Consider the following 26,054-nt stretch of genomic DNA (forward strand, 5'->3'; position numbering starts at 1 on the left):
TGGTGCGCATGCAGATAAGATAAGGCTTCTAAAATTTATGTACGGCTTGGCAGTTGTTATTATATTGAATTGACCACAGCAGTGCTAAGTTCATATCAACGCCAAATTACTAATATTTAACTTTCAACAATGAGGAACTTCCTGCTTCTGGTCCTCTACGTGAACATAATAGCAGTTCAGGTACGAAGCCGCAACATTTCTATTCTCAGCTCTTTTGTTTATATGTATTTCTAACTTTTTAGTGAGAAAGGTAACGTGTGTACGCGAGTGTGTATGTGTAATTAGACTATAGTATTGCTTTTTATGTTATTTTTAAATATATACAAGGTGCCATTTTAATGGTGTCGAAGGATCACAGAAACGTATAGAGGACGTCAAAACAAACAACTTTCCTCAGTAACATGTGCATCGCTTAGGCGCGACAAAAAAAAACGTTTTGCCGCCTGTATGCTGGCAACCCAACACAACATTTGATCGCATCTGTGACATATCATCCTGTCTTGAAACGCCGCAGATGCCATCAAATATTTACAAATTGTGCAGCAGGATGAGCGTTGCGTCTGCTGGAAATGAATGGAGAAATGAGTTTGAAGCACGGGTGCTCTCAGATGGGGGATAATGGCACGGGCCGTACTATTAAAATGTGGTGGTGGTAAGGGGGAGGGGATTTTTCCATTATCCGATATAACATTCAACATGAATATATTTTTTTCTAAAACATGCGTAAAAATAAAAAGAGTTAACGCAGCATGCTGTGATTGTGCGAGATTTGGAATTCAGAATATATTTCCTTAGTAATTCCTTACCTTAGATCGTTCGAAGTCGCTTTTGCTATTAGGCGCACCATATTTAATCCACAAAAAGAAGAAAAGGAAGACTTTAGTTAGAAAAATCAACTTTCAGTAATAGGATAGTAGTAGACACTCTGTAGTCATTAAATTCTTTATGGCGGGCGATTATGACATGACCTGGCGGGAGATGAAAACCCCTGGTTTGAAGTTGGAAAGAATTTATGTTATGAGTAGTAGCGCAATGGGAAGCGTTTCTTTTCTTTCTTTCCGCATGAAAATAATAATTATAACAATGATAGTAATAATAACAATGATAATAATAATAATATTAATAATAAAATACATTTTGTGCGCGTGCTGGAGAGAAAGGGGATTGTGAAGATAATCAGACCTAACAATTCTATTTACTCAAAACTTAGCTTGTAAGATGTAGGAGCGGTATAATAAACCTAAGGACACCAAACCCGATTCACCGAAATCCTGCTCGCACAAGCACGCCGGGTCGGGATGTAGAAGTCTTTCTGCACAAAACAATGCAGTGGATAATCAGTAACTATGCTCAGTATGTACTTGAACAAATGTATATAATTCGATTCATTAAGAAACTACATGTGACGATATCGGAATTTCACAATAGGAAATTCCACCATGCGGACGTTCATATTCGATTGGAATAAGCTTGTTTCAACATAGTTTAGTAGGATGTCCATAGAAATTGCGTATCCCCAAGACTCCAATATTTCACAAGACTTTCTTACTTAGACACCTTGAAAAATGACACAATTTCAGAAGGAATGCCATGCCCACTCTGATGAAAGTTCTCGTAACGCCACAGCTTAGAGATTAAGCCCGTAAAATTCAGACTTCCATTTTATTTCTATTTACCTTATGCTTTGCGAACCAAAGCCAAATATGTAAAAATAAACTTCAAATTTTATATAGTACTTGCAGGCTCTTCCATCCAGTCACCAACCTCAAGTGCAGCAAACAAAACCATTAGGTAAGTATGCATGTAGATCTTCAGTTCATATTAAATCCAGGAATTTTGATACATGTGCTTATGTGTACGTGCCAGGCAAATAAATACAGTACAGTCCGACAAAATGCAAGTGGGAACAACTGTGTGTACTCCAGGCACGGAAATACAATACAGTCTCAATAATCCGGCGTTTATTATTATCCGAAGTAAAAAAAAAAGTGACTGAGCCAGGGTGGATAAAATCATGATATTTTTTTTAAAAAAAGAACATTTTGATGTGTCTTTTTATTTAAATCGATTTTTTTAAAAATCACCCTTAAATTTGCTTGTATGTTTTGGCACTGCGTATATGTATAGGTATATAAAGACTTTTTCTGGTAAACGGGCTGTAAAATATTTGAACAGTTTGATTAAAGCAAATAAAATAAATACAGCTAAGTAAAGACACATTTTTCTGTTTCTGATACTGTACATATGAACGTACTATGAAAATCTTTGTTGAGTGTGTAAATGAAACTATAATAATTTCAGAAAATTTTCTTCCACTGAAAATACAACATTCTGGATGTATGTACGATAGGTCACACTAAAAGTTTTTAGACACGCGCAAGTAAAACACTGGAGACCAAAAGTATGAATGCTATAATTTTTCAAAGTATTCTCCATGACAGAGTAGTGTAATTGATGCTACAACCAGGACCACTTACAGGTGTACAAATGATGAGCTCATATAATTAAACAGCCCGATTTGCCCACACTTAAAATTATGCCAAGATGCCCTTATTCCCCAATTCTTCAAGTGTGATATGCTCTTAATTCTAAGAATTTTGAATCCTAGTGTACAAATGATGAGCCCCCTCAGATTGATTTGCCTACACTTATAAAAGGCACTTCTGTGAGATTGTTGTCCATAAATTTGTTAAAAATATGCCCCTCTTGATATTTTTTTTGCCCACACCTAAAACTAGGCCAAACGTATTAACACACACCCACACCCACCCACACACACATATTTACTTCCGGTCCACTTCCGGTCCACTTCCGGTTCACTTCCGGTCCACTTCCGGTTTGCCTACTTCCGGTTTGCCTACTTCCGGTCCACTTCCGGTCCACTTGTGGCCTATTTATGGTTTATTTATATTGCATCATGTTTTGCAACAAATTATTACCCAATATTATGCAAAAAATTATTAGACATGTGTTGTTTTCTGATTGGTTGCTTATGACATAAAGTGATGATGTGTTATATTCTGATTGGCTTATTGTTTCAGATGTTTTCAATGCGGTCTGTGCTTAGGCTATATAAAGAGATTTTGTATTGCATATCAGCCAGTATTGAGAGAGTTGTTGAAGAGTAAGGGTGTATTGTTACAGTGCTTTTCATACTACAGGCCTGTTTGGTTTAATATATTATTCATATTAAATATATTTCTGGTATATTGAACAAAAAGGGCTTATATTTTGTATAAAAAATCTGATATTTGTTGCATCCAGCTTGTTTGTTGTAATCCACTCATATTTAGAGTCAGGCTTATATCTGTCCCAGCCTGTTGTACAAAAATCAATACATAACACTCAGCGCTAGGTCATTGCCTTTCTAGGACATGCATGTCTGTGCAGGCATTTGCGGAAGGTCAGTGTAGATCAATATTTATTCTCTTTTTCCACTTGTAGGCTATTAGCTTTACAACCTGTCATAATAAGCATAGAGTTTTGGTTTAAAACCCAAAAAATTTTATATAATAAACTGAGAATAAAAATTAATAATATTAACATATTAAATATACACAAGAAATAAACAAAGCACACAGCTGAACAAAATATATATATATATATTAAGTACAAAATTTTGAATTGAACCCCAGGAAATCTTATATAATAAACCAACAACAAAAATGCCAAATCAAAAATATTGCAATCAGTGTAATAAAAATATATCCAGCCCCAATTGGGCCAGACACCAAAAGAATTGTGACCCAGGCAAATATAGAACTCCCACTAAAATATGTCCTAAATGCCACAAAATATTTAGCAAGGCATATTTCAATAGACATGTGGGTTCTTGCTCTGCACAGTCATCAACATTGCCCCCACAACCATCTACATCTGGTCTGAAAAGGAAGCACGAAACACCTGTTAATGCTGGACCAGCTAAGCAGCCACGCTATGCACCTATCCATAGCAGTTTTAACGGCCAATTAAGGGATCACCGGTTTGTATCAGAGCAAAAATGTGACATTAAGAATTTTTTGAACAGTATAAATCCTGATGTGCAGGCAATTCTAAATGCACAAAATGGCTCTTATAAGCTGTCTCTCAAATTGTTTACACAATATAAGAAGCCAAATGGCACAAAATTTACACAGCCCCACATAACAGAAACTGTACCGGTATATTCAAATGCAAATTCAAACAAAATAATACGCAGTTTGATAGATCAATTGAATATTAAACACTCTGAATTTGCAGCAAAAGAGTCTGGATGGAGCCTATGCGGATCTTCACACAAGTTATATGTTAATATTTCTGAATTCAACCCATTACAAGGTTCCACTTATGTGCCATTACCTGCCAATATCAAAAACAAAACAGCCGTAGTTAATATAAAAATAATGACGAGAAATGCTTTTTGTGGTTTATTTTAGCTGCTTTGTATCCAGTTTCAAGGCATCCTGATAGAATAACTTATTATAAACAGCATGAACAAAATTTTGATGAAGCAATGGAGGGTTTAGAATATCCAATGCCTGTTCAGAATATTGATAAATTTGAAAAAAAGGCCAGGCACATCAATGGCAAACAATTATCTATTAATGTATTTACTTGTTCTACTGGCCGTGACAATTGCTCGATAGATCCTCTCAGAATCAGTACACTTGATGATGAATCTGCTATTCCGATTGATCTGCTCTTAATTAAAAGGGATGGCACAAATCATTACACTCTGATACATAATCTTGAAGCTTTAGTCAGAACACAACTAGACAAATCCAATACAATATTCAAGTTGTGTAGAAGATATTTAAGTGTATTTGATGGTCAAAAAATGGTAAATGGGGTTCGTGAAAAAAATGCAGAAATTGCTAAAAACAAGTTACTTGAGCATCTGAAATACTGTGGCAACCATAAACCTGTTCATATGGTGATGCCAATGCCAAGTGAAAATGTAAAATTCAAAAAGTTTGAAGCCCTGTTGGAACACCCAGCATATATAGTCTGTGATTTTGAATCAAATCTCAAACCCCTTGCATTTCGCAGCCCAGATCCTCATGAACCTTCAATTACATCATATCAATTACATGAACCTTCCAGCTTTTATTATGTGGTTGTACAGGGTGGTGTGGTTAGTAAAGAATATTTATACATGGGAGCAGATGCCATCAAAGAATTTGCACATAGAATAGAAAATGAGTGCCATGACATAGCATCTAATGTCCTATTAAAATCAAAACCCATGTTGCCTTTAACAGAGAAACAGATTGAAGATTTCAACAATGCAGAAAAATGCCCGGTATGTGATTCTGAATTTTCAGATACAAATATTAAGGTGAAACACCATTCTCATACAGATGGTAAATTCTTAATGGCCCTGTGTAATAGCTGTAATATTAAGATCCAGAGACCAAAATTTGTCCCTATATTTTGCCATGGAGCATCCAATTATGATTTTCATCATTTGATCAGGTACGAGGGGTTTGACAAGCAGAATTTAAATATTTTAGCTGAAAATAATGAAAAATATATTGCCATTAGCAAAATAATTAAAGTTAATGGTGTTTCTATTCACTTAAGATTTCTTGATTCATACAGAATTTTATCGGCTAGCCTGGCTACACTGGCCACTCAATTATCTGATGATCAATTCAAAATCACATGTGCTTTGTTTCCAAATCAGGACCTGAAATTAATTAGGCGGAAGGGTGTATATCCATATGATTATGTTACAGATTTTTCTAAATTTGATGAGTGTTCTCTGCCACCACAACAAGAGTTTTACAGCAAAATCAGAGCATCTGGAATCACTGATGAAGATTATCACCATGCCCAATTGATGTGGAACAATTTAAAATGCCAGACATTTGGTGATTATCACAAGGCTTATTTAAAACTTGATGTGACTCTCTTAGCTGATATACTGCAGGCATTCAGAAAATCTTCCATGGAAAATTATAAGCTGGATCCAATGTATTTTTACAGTGCTCCGGGCCTAGCATGGTCTTCAATGTTTTTGAACACTAAAATGCAATTGGATCTGATCCAAGATCAAGATATGTACTTGTTTGTGGAACAATGTATAAGAGGAGGCATGGTGCAATGTTCTCAGAGATATGCCAGAGCAAATAACAAATATATTCCTGATTATGATCCAGCACTGCCATCATATTATATACTGTATGTAGATGCAAACAGCCTCTATGGTTATGCCATGATGGATAAACTGCCATATGCAGGGCTTGAGTGGGTTGAAAATTTCAATATTGAAGATCTTAAAGATTTTGATGACAGTAACTATGGCCTCTTCTTAGAGGTTGATCTGACAATTCCTGATGATTTTACACAACACATTTTCTGATCTGCCCCCAATTCCCGAGGTTAAATGTTCACCTGGCTCTAAACAGAAGAAATTGATGATGACTCTAGAGCCGAAACAGGATTATGTTATATATTACAAAAACCTCCAGTTCCTGATGAAACATGGTGTTCAAGTGACCAAAATTGGCAAAGTCTTAAGGTTCAGGCACTCAAGATGGTTGAAGCCATATATTGATACAAACACAGAGCTTCGAACATCTGCAATGAGCCAATTTGATAAGACCTTGTTTAAATTGATGGTCAATTCAGTGTATGGCAAAACAATTGAAAATGTCAGAAAACATATTGATGTTAAAATAATTACTGACCCCAGCCGGAGCAAAAAATTGATAGCAAAGCCCAACTTCAATTACAGAAGAATTTATGATGAGAATATGGCACTTTTCAACATGAAAAAAACAAAGATTAAGTTTGATAAGCCTATTTATGTAGGGGCTGTGATATTGGAATTGGCCAAATTACACATGTTAAAATTGTTTTATAATGTGTTGAAGCCTTTTTATAAGGATCGTGTAAAACTGATGTACATGGACACAGATAGTTTTGTTCTTGATATTCAAACAGAAGATGTTTATCAAGATATAGCACAGCCTGAATTGTTTAAATATTTTGATACCACTGAACATTCAAAAATTAAACACCACAACAAAAAGGTGCCTGGCAAGTTAAAAGATGAGACACTTGGTGATGTTATTGTGGCATTTGCTGGGTTAAGGGCCAAGATGTACAGTTTTGAAACATGTAGTGGTGTTGTTGCCAAAAAGGCCAAGGGCATTGGCAGAGTAACTGTGGACAAAGAGCTTGAATTTGAGGATTACAAAAATTGCCTCAAATCATGTAGCACAATCAGAACATCAGAATCCAGAATTCAGAGTGTGGATCACTTGTTGACTAGCAATATTGTAAGAAAAGTGGCTCTGGACCCACATGGTGATAAGAGATGCATTTTATCATGTGGCATACATACTTTACCATGGGGGCATTGTGATTTGAAAAGTGGCAATCAATGCCCAATTACAGAGCATGATTTGAAATAAATAAACATGCCTATGAACTTATTTGGGTTCAAAAAACAGGCTATTATGGAGCTGCCAACACCACAACCCTCTTCTGATATAATATCTAAACTGAGTGTTTTGTTAATTATTCATCTGAACAGCATACTTACAGATGTTGATGATGGAACAGGTAAAACATTGTACATATTTAACAATAATTTAAATCATTACCAATTACCTGTAGGTGGTCAATTGCAATTTATTACAACCCCTGAGGGTAATGTCAAGATTTCAGTAGGGAGAAATATTTATAGAATTAAGCACTCAAACATGATTTCTGGCACTGTATATACTGTTTCTGCTGGTGACTGCTTATATATTGAGGTCCCGGGGTCATATGACAAGCTTATACCTTATTTTATAGAATTAAGAATCAGATATTCAATAATAAATAACCACTAAAACAAAAATGCCTAATGATATATTTGGCCATACAAGACATGAAGATCACAGTGATGAGATTCTGATGCTTGATGTCAGAGTCAAGAAATTAAGAAGTGATTTACAAGCTTTACAAACCACACTCAATGCCAGTCTTCAACTAGAAATTACAAATTTACAATCACAATGCATGCACCCTCTTCTTAAAATTGATTCTGAACTCAAATTATTGCTTCAGAAATATACTGATCTGGCCACATTGGATAATTTTCAAAGTTTAGAAGAAGCTGTAGCAGCTCTTCAAGCCAAATTTAAGACCCAGGCCACCAACTCTGAGCAATTGAAACAGCAATTGGAAGAGCAGATAAATAATGTCCAGACACAGCTCCAAACAATTGTCAAAAGCATAAAATCACAAGAAGATTTTGATCTAGTGATTTCCACTCTAAAGGAACAGATTCAATCACTCCAGATACCTAATCTGGACCCCTTGAACAATGCCATAGCCGAGGTTAAAGAAAAAATTGAGACACTTGAAAATTTTATGAACAACTTGCCATCTTCTGATGCTTTGAGTGCAATAACTCGGAGTGTTGCAAATATTAAGCTGCAACTTGAAACATATGAAGATTTTGGAAAAATTCAAAGTGCCATAACCCATCTTGAGGGTACAATAGCAGCAGTGCAAAGTGATTTGACAAATGTACAAGAATCCCGCCTGCCCGGTATTGTAGACACACTTGTCAGTGTCCAGCAACAGATCACAAAGCTTGAAAACCTCAACACTGAATCTGAGCTATCTCATTTTCATCACTTGATTGATGATATCCAAACAAAGCTTGAAATTTTACAACAATCAACACCCACTCAGGCAGATATAGGCCTGCTCCAAATTGCTATGCAAAATGTGGCTGATGCATCTGAATTAAATAATGTGAAATTGGCACTTGAATCTTTGCAAAATACTGTATCAAATCTGCCTACATCACAGGAACTTAAAATATTAAGAGGGCAGTGAATCGCATATTGAAATCAGAAGATATCAAGAATATCCAGACAGAGATCAAACAACTTACTCAGACAGTGGCCACTCTACCAACCAATCAACATATTAATGAACTGCATGCCCTGTTTGAGGATATCAGAGGACAAGTCCATGATCTTACTGCTCAACATTCAAAATTGGCAGTTATTGAAAATTTGCAACAAATTGTAGCTAATATCAAGCAACAGCTAGGGACCATGGAATCCAATCAAGCAAATGCTCTGTCTGTTTTTGCCACCCAGCTACAAGAAATTGTGCAACAATACAAGAAACTTGTTGTGGACATAAAAATCAAGCCAGGCCATGATGATGTTGTTAGGACCATCAATGAGCATCTTGAATCTGTAACAAGCAGATTGCTTACAGCAGAAAAAGAAATAACCGGCATAATTGAGAATCCAAAACATACAGTAATTCTTGAATTGTACAGCATCCCCAATAAAGAATATGATTCACCATTTACACCAGGTGGCAAAATATATATGCTGTCCCCTGCACAATTTTATTACCAGTTTTTTGTTGGGGGCACACTGAGACCAATCAAGATCAAATATTGGCTTCAACCACAGGCACACCACTACCCCACCTTATCAATAACAAATGCTGACAACAAACCAAAAATCACCAGTGTAGAGTTAGAGGATTTTACAGATCCCAATACATTAGAAACAGCCTATGCTAAAGATGATGGCTCTCTGGAATTTAAAATACAAATAGGGGACAAATTATATTTAGAAAATCCTGTAGTATCAGCTGCTGAACACCCTATAGTTGCAATATTCTTGTTTTCATATTATGTCTGGACAAATTATTGTTGATGAATTACACAGACAAGCCAGACATAATTATAAGAGACTGCCAGTAGTCACAAAAGGCATAGATGATTTATGGCAGAGCGACTTGATTGAGATGGCAAGTGGACAGCTGAAAAACTTAGACAAAATCAACAAGGGCTACAAGTATCTACTCACTGTAATAGACACATTTTCAAAATTTGCCTGGGCTGTGCCACTCAAATCCAAGACTGGAAAATGTGTTACAGAAGCCTTCAGGACAATCATCAATCAGAGTGGAAGATCACCGCGCTATTTGCAAACAGATAATGGCAAATAATTTTATAATTCTCTGTTCCAACAATTTATTAAAAGCCAGTCAATACAACATTATTCGAGTTACAGTGATCTCAAGGCCTCAATTGTAGAGAGATTCAACAAAACCCTAAAAAATCTTATGTATAAACAATTTACACTTCAAGGTAATTATAAATGGATTAACATTCTTCCAGAACTTCTACATAAATATAACAACTCGGTCCATTCCACAATCAACATGAAACCCTCTGAAGTAACTTCATCTGATGAGCAAAAATTGATCAGGACTGTTTATTATCCTAGATACCAGCCAACAACAAGAAAGGCCAAATACAAGGTGGGTGATCAAGTAAGAATCAGCAAATATAAGCACTTATTCAAAAGAGGCTTTACAAGAAACTGGAGCACTGAATTATTTACAGTGGTTCAAGTTAAACCTGGGACCCTTAACACATATATAATAAAAGACCACCGAGGAGAAATTCTCAAAGGCCGGTTCTATGAAGAAGAACTCAACAAAACTAAACAGCCTGATACATATCTCATAGAAAAAATCATCCGCAGAAAAGGCAACAAGTTATTTGTCAAATCGCTAGGACTTCCAGAACACAGCTGGATCGATGCAGACAAAGTGATAATATGAGCACCTGGGATGTTATAAAGAGGCTGCCAGAACCTGAACAGCAGATTAAGAGAAATGGCAAGTTGCTGCCTGAAAATATTAGATGTCTTATTGTTGAGCCATCGGCTTGTGGTAAAACTACACTAATGATTGATAATTTTTTATTGGCACCCAACTGGTTAGAATGGAAAAATAGGCACTTGTATGTCTTCTCTAAGAGCTTGGAACAATTAAAATATCAGCAGCTGATGAAGCTATATGATGGATTGGATATTGCCACTTTTGAATCAGATGTTAAGCCACTTCATGAATGTCTCGATAATTCTGTTGTTGTGTTTGATGACATTATACTGGATAATCAAAACAAGGTTAGAAATTTCTTTATACAGGGCCGACACAAAAACATTGATTGCTTCTACCTGGCACAGACTTTTTCTAAAATACCGAAGCAGCTGATCCGAGACAACAGCAATTTTATATGTGTGTTTCATCAAGATCATACCAACCTCAAACACATACATGATGAATATGTAGGTGGGGACTTGAGCTACAATGATTTTTCTAAGTTTTGCAGTGGGTGCTGGAACCAGGACAGTTATGGGTTTGTCACAATTGATATGACAAGAAAACCCAATAGTGGCAAATACAGAAATAAAATCAACAATTTTCTAGACATTGAAACATATATAAATAACCATGAAAAGGCCAATTATTGATGATCTTAAATTAAGAGATTATCTTGTAAAAAGATTTAAGGGATGGAAATCACAGAACCGAGGAATTTATGAACAACACAAACAAACAGAACAGCCTATTATTGATGCTATTAGTGAATTAGGTAAAAATATCAAAACTGTTACAGAGCAAAATCAAAATTTGATCACAGAGCTTGTACCTGTAGCTGCAAGGAACATATTAGATTATCCAATCACCCCACTTTCCAGTATTCATACACCTAGTCCTGTTGCTCCTCGAAGAATTGAAGCTAGTCAGGATCCTATTGAATTGGGTCTTCTTGCTCAAAAATATTTAAGCACACCTAAAGACAACAAAGATGAGGTCTTTGGCTTATATGCTGACACAGAGCGTGATGGTAGCATCATACATAGAATTGGCAATTTCAGAGTAACATTTATGGGAGATGATCTCATTGTATATTCAGAATCTCATCTTGGAGAAAAAGGTGGTTTTGTTAAATATCCTGGAACACCTGGATTGTGGGAACTGATGACTAGGAAGAGGCCTGGCAGCTATACAGATCAAGATTATGAGCACTATAAAGAAATATTAATAAAATCAGATGCTCTATACCAGAACAATGATCCCACACAAAAAAGAGTCAAGTCTAGCAGTGGAGCAAAATATAACAACTTGATCAAGCCCATATGGTCACAGATTAAGACAGGCAGTGGAATCAAACAATACAACACCCTGCCTAAAGAATTTGTGTGGGTTGATGATGTCAGGAAACTTGTAGACAGGTTATTGGTGATAGCTGGGGAGGAAAATGCTGGCAACCACAATTTTTACAATGAAAAGGTTGGAATTATGGACATGATAAGCACAAAATTGTCTAATTTTATAGTGAATGACACTAAGGGGATTGGATATCTTATAAAAATTATTAATACTCTACCACCTAAATTTTGGAATATTTCTGAGGGCCGGGGACTGGTTAATGACATTATAAACAAGCTGCAATTTGAACTACACATTCCAGGCTATCAGTGTTGTGGTCCAGGCACAAAATTGGACCATAGATTAAACAGAGGTGATCCTGGTGTTAATCCCCTAGATGCTGCTTGTAGAGACCATGACATAGCATACAACACACATTCTGATCTTGACAAGAGACATGTTGCAGACAAGAAATTAGAAGAGGCTGCATTTGGTAGATTTGTAAGCAAAGATGCTTCTTTGAGTGAGAGAATAGCAGCATTGGGGACCACCATAGCTATGAACACTAAACAAAAACTGGGGTGGGGGCTGTGAATATGTATATAATAAACCTACAATGAAGGCCAAGGGTGTTATGTATCAAATACCTTATGCAGGTCTTAAATCTCTTAAAACTATTGATAGTCTTTTAACCAAAAAGCAGCGCAAGAGAAAAAAGCTCTTGTCTTGCAAAGGGCCATGGTATGAAATTGTTGCTTAGTACACCCCAATTAAAAAAATTACAGCAATCTAGAAAAAAATCACATGTGGGGGGGTTTCATATTTACTATCCCGGCCATCTTAGCAGCACTTGGGGCTGTTGGGAGCTTGGCTGGGGGATCAGCTGCCATAGCAAAAACAGTAATAGATGCCAAGAAAAATAGGGCAGAATTAGATGAATTGAAGCGCCATAACCTGGCCATGGAGAAACAAGGCAAAGGTGTTAAGAAAGCCATGAATAAGTTTAAAAAAAACAAGAGCCGCTTACAAACCAAGATATTGAAGCTTTAATCAAGCCACTGGGCATCAAAAATTTTAGAGGTGTGTACATGTCTGATTCTTTGCCAGAGCAACCACTCAACAAAGAGTGTGGCATTGTTAATTTGGATAAGTACAAAAATCAGGGCACTCACTGGATCTGTTATCTTAAATATTTAAACAATGCGGCATTTGTGTTTGATTCATTTGGAGGTGTTCCACCTGAAAATTTAGTAAAATATCTAAAATCAGCTAATCTTTATTACAATAATGCCCGTGTTCAAAACTTCAAAGATGTTAATTGTGGACATTTGTGTTTATCTGTTCTTAGATATATGTCTCAAATAAATAAACCATCAATTGAAAATTTTCAAAAAGCCTTGTGGTATCTGAAACATCATGGGGGTATTCCATCTCACCATCCAAAATTCAATATTGAAACTCAAATTACATGATGATATAGTGTATCCCAAAACAATAGCTCTCAGAGCATTTTATGGCATGTACTTGATCCCTAATATTACACACCACAACAACAAAATTGCAGTAGGGGATCAAAAAATTGTCATCACTCCAGGGCAATATAATCTGTCCACTCTAAATGCTCAATTACCCAGAGGTATAGTATTAACTCAAAATTCTGTCACTCACAGAGTAGAGATTGTATCTGCTACAGAAACAGTGGATCTGGGTACTATAGGAGAGCTGTTAGGCTTTGAGAACAACACAAAAGTTGAACCAGCCATCAAACACACTGCTATTAATATACCTAAATTCTTAGCCATAGAGACTCTGAATATTCACTGTAATGTGGCTGAGGGTATGATCACCAAATCAAATGGCATAGGCACTCACAAACAAACTGGCATCATTGCAACATTCAAACCTAATTCTGAATTTATGGAGCCAATCATCTACACTCCATCCCCAACATTATATTTTCCTGTGTGCCATAATAGAATAGATAACATTGAGTTGATGGTCACTAATGAAAAAGAAGAATTAGTTGATTTTGCTGGAGCCACAACAACTGCAATCATAGAGATTAATATTTAAATAAAAATACATACAAAAAAATGGAAAATATTGACAGTTATGAGCTACAATCATTCCCCCCAAACAGGAGGACATTTGCAAATTTAAATCAACCCAACACAGAGATTGAGGTTGATCTTGATGTAGGGGATGGCTTTATACACCCCCACAGAGCAGATCTATACATCAAATTTGATGTTGTAAAGCTCGATGGAACAGATTATCCGGCAAATTCAAACATAAGATTGGTGGACAATTTTGTGCCGCATCTGTTCTCTGAAATTGAGATCAGAAAGCATGGTGTTGTTATAAACAGAATAGATTATCCCGGCATTACCTCCACAGCTTTGGCCACACTAAAATTATCCAAAACCGAGGCTTCTTACTACAAAATAGGTGGATTTGAGGCTGGTGATAAAATATTAAGCAAGGGCCACACAGTGCTGTTTCCTATGCGCCTGTTGCCAGGATTCTTCTCAGATTACAAAGATATTATGTGGAAGGGTGGTTTAAGAATCACATTTAGAAGAGCTGCCAATGATAATAATGCTTTGATGAGGTACAGTACATTAAATTCTACAGGGGAAGCTCTGCCCAATACCTTACCTGATGAGGGCAAGTGCATTATTCAGACTATGGAGCTAAGAATCCCGGTTGTTGAATATGAAGCCAGTTATGCTCTTAAATACAAAGCAGATATAATAAAAAATCCACAGATTCCTTTACAATTTTATACATATCAATGTGTACAGAAGCCTGCCGCTGGTACTTATTATGAGTTTGATGCTACAAATTCATTCTCCAGTATACAATATGATATGCCGGATTTTGTGGTGGTACTGTTTCAGACTGGAAGACACAATAATCAGGAAAAAAATTCAAGTAAATTTGATAGCTGCAACATCAAGAACATATATCTTAAAAATGGCAGAAATGAGGTATTTCCTAGAGAAAATTATAATTTAGACATTTCCAAGGATGATTTCCTCAAATTATATGAAGCATTTACAGCATACAAAAGGGTCACTACTGGCAATACTGACATGTATTACACACCAGATGAATTCAAAGCACAGAGACCCATGTTTGTAATCAACACTTCAAAAAGAAAACAAGTTGTGGTTAATGACAGGACAAACATTAAAATTATCTGTGAATTCCACGATACACTCCCTGATGACACTATATGTAGTGTTATTCTCATAGGTGAAAAATCATATGTTCATGATGTAAGAAATGAGAGAGTCACAGAGCAATTCTAGAAGAATTACATTGTTTTAGTACTAGATATGCAAGTTGAGCCTGGTGCCCAATTGAACTTAAACCGGAAGTAAATATGTATATGTATGTGTGTGTGTGTGTGTGTGTGTGTGTGTGGGTGTGTGGGTGGGTGGGTGTGGGTGGGTGTGGGTGTGTGTTAATACGTTTGGCCTAGTTTTAGGTGTGGGCAAAAAAAATATCAAAAGGGGCATATTTTTAACAAATTTATGGACAACAATCTCACAGAAGTGCCTTTTATAAGTGTAGGCAAATCAATCTGAGGGGGCTCATCATTTGTACACTAGGATTCAAAATTCTTAGAATTAAGAGCATATCACACTTGAAGAATTAGGGAATAAGAGCATCTTGGCATAATTTTAAGTGTGGGCAAATCGGGCTGTTTAATTATATGAGCTCATCATTTGTACACCTGTAAGTGGTCCTGGTTGTAGCATCAATTACACTACTTGACAGTTTATACACTTGTTCATCCGCTCAAACCAAGTGTGAAAGCACTGGGACCACACATCTGCAGGCACCTCTTGAATGCACTAAACGAAGGCGGTGACTGCCTCCTCGGGAGTAGGAAATGAAGAACCTCGTAATGTATCCTTGATTTTATGGAACAGGAAGAAATCACAAGGGGCGAGTCGGGACTGTAAGGAGGATGAGTCATTTCTTCGATGTTGGAGGCTTTGAAGAATTCAATTGTTCGTACTGCTGTATGGCTGCGCGCATTGTCTTGATGCACAATAATGCGACTTCGTGGGCATTTTTCACGAACTTTCCGTACGATCTCCGGTAAATAAACCGTAGTGTACCATTCAGCATTAACGGTCCGACGTCCCTGTAGCGGCACTGTTGCAATATGGTCCGTCCGACTGAAGAAAGTGGCAACCATTTGTTTGCCAACACTTCGTCCCTTCCTGACTTTTGTTGGTGGGTCTTCATCCGGGAAGATCCACTGCGTCGACTGTCGTTTGCTCTCGGGTTCATAACAGTACACCCAAGTTTCGTCACCTGTTACGATGTCATACACTGCATTTGATTGTCCTTGGTTAAATTTGTCCAGCATTTTCATGCACCATGTGACCCGTGCCTGCTTTTGCTCCTGAGTAAGATGGTGTGGGATCCATCTGGCACAGAGCTTCCTGACACCAAGGCGGTCATACAGGATCGTTTGAACCTGACTCATACCAATACCCAGTTTTGCACTAATAACTGCATATGTCACCCGGTTATCCTCCTCTATCATGCGACGCTCTCTGTCGACGTTTCCTTGAGAAGTTGCTGTCACAGGACGACCATCACGTAATTCATCACTGAGTTTCTGACGTCCACGTCGAAATTCTGAAAACCAATTAAACACAGTCGCACGGCATGGGGCTTCCTCCTGAAATGCATTTCGGAGCCTTTCATAACATTGCTGCTGCGTTAAACCTGCTCGAAAATCGTAAAAAAATCATTGCTCTGAAGTGCTCCCGTGTACACACACGACAATAATTGACCTGGCACTCAACAATTAACAACTATAAATTCTGCAGCATTATCACACTTCACAGACTACTAACTTCAACATATCCTAGAGATAATGTATTGCTGCAATCAGTGTTGCCGCATCTAAAAACTTTTAGTGTCACCCAATTGTAACTTAAAATATTGTTTATACTCTTTGTTGTTGCATTTAGGTGATTTTTTAATGACTTCTATCATTAAAACTATAATTTGCAAAATATCAGCTGCCATGTTTATTTATAGTTTAATGACGGTTTAACATGATTAGTATTTTGTGTATTTAGTTGCCCAAGCCTGGGTTAGGCTAAGAATTTCATGATTTTCTTCTTTCCTTTATTTCAGTGAAGCATCACAAATTGTTATCTGCTCACAGTCACCGAATAGCAGGGGGGCAACTGGCTTCACTAGGCCAGTTTCCATTCGCAAGCTTCTTGGAATGGAATTTCAACGGTGAATATTGGTCCTATTGTACATCAAGCCTTCTTAATGAAGAATGGGTGCTCACCGCAGGACATTGCATATTTGAGTAAGTTCACCCAGGCTAGGATTTATAAATCTGGAGGATGAGGGTCAACGGAACCGAAACTATATACAGTAGGCTTTCGTTAATTCGGTAATCCGGACATTTCTTACACAGAAGGGTGCCACACATTAGAAAGAGTGGCTGATTACTAAGAATGCATAAAATGCATTGGTTAATTCTTTAAATATAATGTTATAAGTTTACTCCATTAACTTCTCTAAATTTCCAATTTCCGCGCCTGTTCTAACGTAACATGTTTCTTTAAAAGTCATAGACAGCTTCATCCCATCCAGTACTTTCACCATACTAAAATATGACGTCATCATTTTACACCAGCCTGCAAGTCTTGTGCGGGCGATATATAAAAAAATGTAGGGCGAATTTTAAGGAAAAAATATTGCTAATAATTACCTCTTAACATGCGGAACTACTTGTTCTTGTTAACTTTTTGACCTATAAGAAAATCCAGTTATTATATTCGGAACTTCTAGCATGATTATTTTTAAAATTTTCACGTTGTTCCGCATTATTTGGGCAAGCGCATGCCACTTTATCTAACTCATTTATCTATGTACAACACATTGATTTTCTTTTAGCTCAACGAACGAATTCTACGTACACTTGGGAACCGTGGATCCCTGGAACAAGACAATCTCTAGTGAAGTGGTGGCTTATTCCAATGAAGGAATTCTGCATCCCAACTACTCGTGGCCAGATAACGACATTGCGCTGATCAAACTATCGGAACCAATCCAATTTTCGGGTAAATAAATAGGATCCTAAATATATGTCTGGAATAACATGTGTTTATCAAGTTGTAAATAAGTTTCGAATTGCTTCTGTAATTAGTGTGCCAAGAATTTCACTATTCGACAGGGTTCCTGTGTAATCGGTTAGCTGTTTGTGACAAAAATTGACAATCGAGGGCCACTGCAATCTCTGAAGGAGATACGTTAACACTCATTGTCCCATTTGCAGGAGCTCTTGGAAGTAAAAGTTGACATAAATTTTAAAAATCATCGAGCTCCGCAGAACATTATTATAATAATATTTCCGTTTGCAAATCGGTGACATGATAGGTATAGCATGAAATTATGATATCCTTACGATATTCACTCTCCATGTTCCGTATGGTAGACGTCCACGGATATCCTAAAATATTAAAATATTCAACGGACATCTTTCGATACACCAGCGAAACAATTCAGTGAGTCCCTGTGGTATATTTACCTTTCCAGGGCTAGAAAAAGTGTGATGGGACAATTACCAGTAAAGTCACCAGATAATGTTGCTTGAGTTGGTTCAAGGGTGAAAGTATATTTATCACGTGGTCTCTCATTCAGTGATCAAGGTATTTTAAAAAAAAATACTACAAAGACCTTAATAAGGTTGTCATTATACTTGATTGTGTCTCCTGAATAAATAACACGTGAGCTGCTGTGGAAGTTGGTAGTTGTCTCTCTTCCTGCAGGCACTACGTAAACACCTGAATTTCTAGAGAGATTATCGAAAAACGTATATCTTGATTGTAATATCTAAATATTGTCTAAACAAAAGTATATAAAAATCTTCCTAATTGACAGATGTGATCCAGCCAGTAACTCTTCCATCCCGATCCGAAGTTGACGAAACTTTTGTTGGGAGAACAGCCACATCACTTGGGTGGGGACAAGATGGAGATGGTAAGTGCGTGTTGTGTGTGAACTTTGAATAGAGAGTAATTGTCCACCCTGACCAACCGTTGGAAACAGTCAGTCCACAGTAACAGATATGTGGACAAACTGATCACCAACATACTTTTGGCTTAATTTTTGTCGTGCCTAAGGGACAAAATAAAATCCCATTGAATTTACTAGAAGGCAGTATAGATTGGCCACATGGTAATAATGGTCAACCAAATACAAATGTAAACCAATCCAGAATCAAAACAAAGCAGATTTGCCTCCAACAAACGAATGAAAACTCTTGAACTGAAACATATTTCTTAGTGAGTATTTGGAGTAGCTTGCACTTTCTTTACTGAAAAAATTAATTGAATCAGCTGTATGAGACAAGTACATCTATAACTGACACATTATAAACTTTGGACAGAGATCTAAGTTGTCGAAATTGTAGGGAAGCCAGGCCAGAGGTTGGTTTGGTACCTTAGTGGTAAGCGAGCATACTACGAGTTCTCGGGTTCGAATTCTGGGTAAGGCTTGAATGTGCTTATTGTTGTTGCAAAACTCTACGAATATACTGAAATATTGGAGAATGAGGCGAAAAAAATGGAATGAGGATAATGTATACAGAAAATAATGTTCAAATCTGGTAATTAATGGTAGGCCAATGGCAACGAATGCCACAAACCGAGATTGGTCCAAAGTTTTCACAGAACTTTTTCGTAAGTACTCGGGTCAACTCCTGAATACTCGTATTGAGTTTGCCTTTTTGTTTTAAGTCAATATTATGCACAGATAGGCTAATCGGAACTTTGCCTCTAATTTAAATCGGGACCAGAACAACTATGTTCCTCCGCTGGATATCGGATAGGGAACCCTTGATTACCAGGCAACTTCGTTACCCGTTACCACTACGCATCGGGGAGGTTCCTTAACACTCGTATATATTGTGTTTAAACTATAAAGTACTAGTTGCTTGATTTCCCATCCCTTTATGATACCTATATTAAAAGAAATAAAAGCAGATGTATTGAAATTGACATATGAACTAATATGTATGTGTGCGTGTGTGTGTTATATGCATGCATATATTCACACTCACATATACTGTACATACATACTCATATATCTTTCACTGAAACATTATCTTCTCCCGAAACAGATGATTCTTCAAACGACAACTTTCTCAAGTGGGTGGAGATGAGTGTGATTTCCAATGCAGAGTGCTTGGAGCAAACTGGATGGGACATTTTAGATGAAGAACTCTGCACCTTCTCAGGACCAGGACTAAGCGTTTGCGGTGTAGGCATTATATGCGTCATTTTATCTTTAATAGGATCTAGTTCATAGCCTGCTTTAGAAATTAAACGAGATAATTACTAAAAAGGATTAATTATCTAATGTAAAAGTCATTAAAAAAAGAAAAACAGGAAATTAGACAATCAACGAGTTTGGAATGTGTTTCTCTCTGCAGGTAGATTGCTAATTATTTATTTATGTAACTGATCAGTTTCTCATAATCTAATTTCTAATCCACAGGGAGACAGTGGAGGACCTCTAGTTGTTTTAGAAGGAAGCCTGTGGGTGCAGATTGGTATCCCTGCCTTCTGGGATGGCCAGTGTCCTTCCAACTATCCAAGTGGATTCACTCGAGTTTCCTCCTTTTTGGATTGGATATCGGAAACAACTGGAATAGTCATTCCCTAGTTTCCAATCAAATGGAAGACTTAGTCTTTAAAGAAATTAAAGCCAAAATACTGAAGACTCTGTCATTTCTATATATCCCCTCATTCTTTTGTATGTCCGTGGACAGGAGGACAACTTAAACTTGAATTTGGTGTTAGTTCAAACCGGGCATTTATAATTTTACAAAAACATGTTGAATTCTTTCAGTTTGTAAATAAGGTGGTGTACCTTGCATGCCCACAATATTTAATGAGCATGTTGAGTTTGTATGTTATCATGAACCCCAACACTCTACACATGACAGGAAATTTAGAACATATTTCATTATTTTTATTCAAGTCTCAACCAACAACATAAACCAGTTTGAAATATTAGATTGCCATAAGCTTCAGAAATCTTCTACATACCGCATTATAAAACACTCTTTAATGTGTATTTATATAGTAGAAGGCGATGGGAGGAGGGCGATTTCAGATAATTTCGAATGACGAAACAAGCAAAATTGTAGACAAGTACTTTAAACTCCCCTCTAATAATTCATAAAGGGTTAGTAACATCGAGAGACAACTATTGAAATGTTTAATGATTTATAATCTAATGCTTTATCATAATAAACACTTCATTGAAATTATGCTAATGAAAAACCGAAGCATGGTAGGATTAAGAACAGGCAACTTTTTTAGTAATCTTACTTACTTACTTACTTACTTCCTCTAGTCCCCTTCTGCCATCATAGCGTAGGGTTGGTTGCCTCGATCCATCTCCTTCATTCCTGTCTGTTTCTCATCATTCTCTTCATCATATTTATTGTCTTATTCCTTTCTCTTCCAATATTTTCCATTCTGTCTTCAAACATTATCCTTGGTCTTCCTTTACCTCTCCTACCTTGCACCTTTACTTCTAGAATTTGCTTTACCTTTTTGTCTTCATTCATTCTGAATACATGTCCCCACCACTTTAGCTATCTCTTTTCAATTGTTTTCTCTAGCGACTCCTGTTCCACTTCTCTTCTTATTCTTTCATTCCTCACTTTATCTCTCCTAGTCTTATTAACAGCTCTTCTCAGGTATTTCATTTCATTAGCCTGAATTTTACTCAGATGTTTATCTTGAAGTGGTAAACTTTCCATTCCATATATGTTAATGTAGGGACCAATACTGATTTGTATAGCTGCATTTTTGTCTTTACTGCCACTTCTTTCTTTCCCATTATTGTTTTACTGAACTGATAATATACTGTATTTGCTTTTCTTTTCCTATTTAGGATTTCTTCATCACACCTACCATCACTTGTTATGATGGTTCCTAAATATTCATATTCATCTACTTCTTCCAAGTTCTCGTTTCCATATCTAATTGCTATTTCATGATCATTATCTCCTTTTGCCACCTGCATAACTTTACTTTTCTTAATATTAATCTTCATCCCTTTTCTCGCAAGTTCTTCTCCCCATTCTATTACGCTCCTCTGTAAATTATCTTCACTGCTAGCAATTAAGACTATATCATCAGCATATAGCAGTACTTGCAGTTGTACTACTCTCATATTCCAATATCCTATTTGTACTCTTGGGGTTCTTCTTTTGCAAATTTTAGTTATTTCATCCATTACATTAATGAAAAGTAAAGGACTGAGACTATCTCCCTGTTTAATTCCTTTTTCTATTTGAAATTCCATAGACTCGTTTCCTTCTATTCTTACTATTCCTTTTACATCCTTATATACACTTCTTATTGCTTTAATAAGTTCCTTAGGTACTTCCTTACTTTCTAATGCCTCCCATAGATATTTTCCAGGTACCGAGTCAAATGCCGCTTTCAAGTCTTTTTAGTAATCTAAGAGATACTTATTTTTATTTTACGTCCTTTTTCTGCCTCTTTGAGATAATCGCGACTTCAGGGATGATATTGTGGAATTCATGATGGGTCCCTTACAAAGGAGGGTCCATGTCCCGACTGTGACTCGAATCCGGAATAGTGTTGCTCACGGGACGGGACAAGCCTTTTGAAATTCGAGACGGGACGAGACGGAATGCCTTTCTCGTCTCGTTTTCGAGACGAGACACGAGACGGGACGGGACGGCTTTTGAAAAGTCTCGTCTCGTCTCGAATGTCTCGAAAAAATAAAAGCAAAATATTTAATCAGTTGCAAATACTTGTTTGCTTGGAATAAAGTATTTCAATTAGAAACGTTGATAAACGTGAGAGGAATGAATGAATACTTAAACTTATTTTCAATACTCTTTCGAAACATAGCATTACTCCCCATTTTTGTTTTTCAATTTATTCCAGGTTAATAACTTTATGTAACGATAGTACTCCAGATACTAATACAATTCTGAATAACATCAAGTAAAAGGGCAGGTAGAGAAGGTGGAAGGAGGGGCCAAAAGATCGTGGAGTGTCTGCGTCCGAGGTTTATCTTGTAAAAATAGTCTCAGCTCTATAGGTTGGAAAGATAAAAGGACCGACGGATAGGGTTTATTATTATTATTTAATTTTTACATCAAAGGGCGTACAGAAGTGAATGTTATTAGGAAGTAGGAAAAACATTGTGGGAAACATGGCAGTACAAATTGATAAGGAATTGTTGGGAAAGTTATTAAGAAGTCCAAGATATTAGCAAGACTAAGAGAAGGAGATAATTAGGGACAAATAATCTTGCATTATTCCACTCCGAACAGCTGAGAGCTCCAATTGAAGTTAATTAAATATCGAATAATAAGAGAGTTCATTTATAAGAGTATGACGATTTTCACTTTTTCAAAGTGGTGTATTCTGCATGATATCACTTTTCTGCTTATAATACCAACTTGATTAACAAATATTAATTTGTTTAGTGTATATATATAGAGCTATGTGTATGTGACTTTCGTTCAAGATTCGAGCGCCGACCCGGGCATAGGTGATTTCTCATTCATTTATGTCCTGTAATAGCCGAGATTAACCTAAGTTTTAACCAGTCTTAAGAACTGGGGAAAAGTGTTGAATGTGGATGATTTTAAAACATCACGAATATTTTCAGGACCACAAGACATCATCTGTAGTACGGGCAAATTATTCTAATCGTGGTCGTTAGTGACAACGCTAATTATTAAAAGACATTCAAAGTTGATTCAAGATTTGGTTGGTTGGTTGATTTGGTGTTTTAAGTACACTTTATGCACAGAAAAGCCAATCGGGATTGGACTAATAGTTTAAAGTGCCTGCACTGGGTATCAAACCCAGGACCAAAGGTGATCGAAGAAAAACAGACACTACATGTCTGTTGTTGTGGATTCATCGCGGTTTCTTACTATTCAGGGACTTGAATTTCGAGATGATGAGTCTGAGGAAACCTTAACAAAGGGAATTTCTTCGATACTCTTGAAGTTAATGAGGGAATGATACTATTTGGAAATGTATTGAACGTGAACTTTAAAATGCAAATTACACTTAAATTCGATTCAAAACATATCGCGGCCAGGTAAAAGAATGCTTATTAGGATTTGCCACTCTTCAATCATTAGATGCAGGTTTGCTCTTTCTCGTACATATCAAAATCGAAGAACTTCTTCCCACGAACTCCATAGGTGCCTGTAATTGGGTAGCACAGACATACGTTGGAGTGGTAGAGTAAGAGTAAGTATTGCAGGATCAGAATATTTCTTGAATTATGAGATAACTGTAACCTTTGTCTGATTTTTTATCCTGTGATAACATTTCCCTGAAAGGTGAAACACAAATTTTGCCCAAAACTCTTCAGCGTTACGAAGATGGTTGTCCTTAAAATCTTTGAAAAGGCTTGCTCGAAACAGGATGCTGGATGCAGACTGCCTCATTTGGCTGTTCTTGCCATTGAGAAGAAATGTCAAGTCCTGGACGTACCAAAGGTGCGCAATGTGTTCTCCAAAGCACATAGAGCAGAATTCTCCTACAGGAGAATTGCACTTCACTAAGTGCCTCACGTTGTTTCTAATACTTAAGAAGATTTATTTCTTCCAACGTCACGTTTATTTTGCAAGAAAATTAAACTCTTAGAAGCATTATTTTCATAATTCATATTATTATCTTATAACTTAAATATTTATATCAGTAGTTTCATCTCAAGAAAGACTATGAATTATAAAATTATGAATGTCTTTCAATACTGAAATAGGCCACTAGAGACAACGCAACTTACCAATAAAAAAGAATTAATGTCTTTATTAAAATGAATCATGTGGAGATAAACTCGTAATCAAGAAGTAAATTTAGGCAGTAAACGTCCACTCTAAATAAAAGACACACACAAAACACCATACATGAATATAATAATAATTATAATAATAATAATTATTATTATTATTATAATTATTATATATGTGTAGTGTTTTCGGGCGTTTTAATGTGACTGCCCCCTTACAATATTTTGTTGCCAGGCTTCCCCCCCCCCCCAGTCAAATTTCCCTGGCGCCGTCACTGGTTGGAAGTAAATTTATTAGGACGAGGAAAGTAACATTAGCTGTTGACAGTGTTGCACCAAAGGACGTTATATGTGCTACTGTTTGTATAAATTATAGGAAATTTAAGCAAAAATTTATAATTGTTGAGACTTGAGAGTTGTTTCCTTCATTTGATCTTAGGAAGAGGTTTTCTGAGACAGAGTGGGATTATTTTACACATACATGGGAAAGGGTGGTTGTTTAAAGATAGAGACGTATTTTGCACATTTTTTAAAAGTTCAGATAAAACGAGAATTTAGCCTTACTGTTATGAAAAGAAATAACGCAGTACAGGGAAATAATAACTTCACATTTTTCGCACCTGGTGGGATGCAACGCAAGAGTATTGCAGGAAGTCTATGAACGAAGATGAAGAAGGATATGTGAAATTTGACTTACCTGCGGGTGAATTAGTTTATTCTAATATTCTTAAGGTTGATATTGTTGTTTTTTTTTGTTTTTTTTAAGTCCACTTGATTCGCAAATAGGCTAAATCGCGAACCGACCTACAGTTTAAAGTGCGATCCGATCCACTTTGTGCCTCCATTGAGTATCGACGCGAGGACCCTTCATTACAAGACCTCGACGTTATTACTACGCCATCGGGGAGGCACCCAATTTACACAAATATGTTGATTCCAATAACACGTTATATCATAATCTGATAATGATGCACTTTGGGTGCATCTAAACATATTTTTTTCAACTATAGCATGTCTAAAAGAATCATTGAAGTTGGAATTTTAATAACTTCAGGAGGCACGGCTCTGTAAACGTGCGATATAAACTTAATGCAGGTTTGCCTTCCATACGTGGTGGTTTTGTCACGTTTCTTCGCTTCGTAAAACATACACTTTTGCAGGAAAGGCTTCTTGCATCCTCCTGGGGCCTTGCTCTAGCTAAACAAAAAATATATTTGTTTAGCATAATCTAGGGT

The 26,054-nt window shown here is 36.6% G+C and overlaps 1 protein-coding gene across 1 annotated transcript; it reads left to right on the forward strand.

The window, feature by feature from the left end:
• The first annotated feature begins 41 nt into the window (after positions 1–41).
• LOC145998507 (epithelial serine protease-like) lies at positions 42–20,726 on the forward strand. Its single transcript, XM_083134929.1, has 7 exons — positions 42–180; positions 1,734–1,791; positions 17,128–17,311; positions 17,905–18,071; positions 18,892–18,990; positions 20,132–20,271; positions 20,509–20,726. Exons 1-7 carry the CDS (start codon positions 130–132, stop codon positions 20,674–20,676), a joined length of 867 nt encoding a protein of 288 aa, XP_082991055.1. The 5' UTR covers positions 42–129; the 3' UTR covers positions 20,677–20,726.
• Positions 20,727–26,054: the final 5,328 nt, after the last annotated feature.

The sequence above is a fragment of the Lepisma saccharinum genome, chromosome 14 (assembly GCF_977018435.1).
Source record: "Lepisma saccharinum chromosome 14, izLepSacc3.1, whole genome shotgun sequence".
NCBI classification, from domain to species: Eukaryota; Metazoa; Arthropoda; class Insecta; order Zygentoma; family Lepismatidae; genus Lepisma; species Lepisma saccharinum.

Bases quoted from the DNA above. Each gene is read 5' to 3' on its own strand.
- LOC145998507 (XM_083134929.1), top strand. From the start codon at position 130: ATGAGGAACTTCCTGCTTCTGGTCCTCTACGTGAACATAATAGCAGTT. The intron at 181-1,733 runs GTACGAAGCCGC...AATTTTATATAG, and splicing joins TGAACATAATAGCAGTTCAG to TACTTGCAGGCTCTTCCATC. The intron at 20,272-20,508 runs GTAGGCATTATA...TCTAATCCACAG, and splicing joins CAGGACTAAGCGTTTGCGGT to GGAGACAGTGGAGGACCTCT.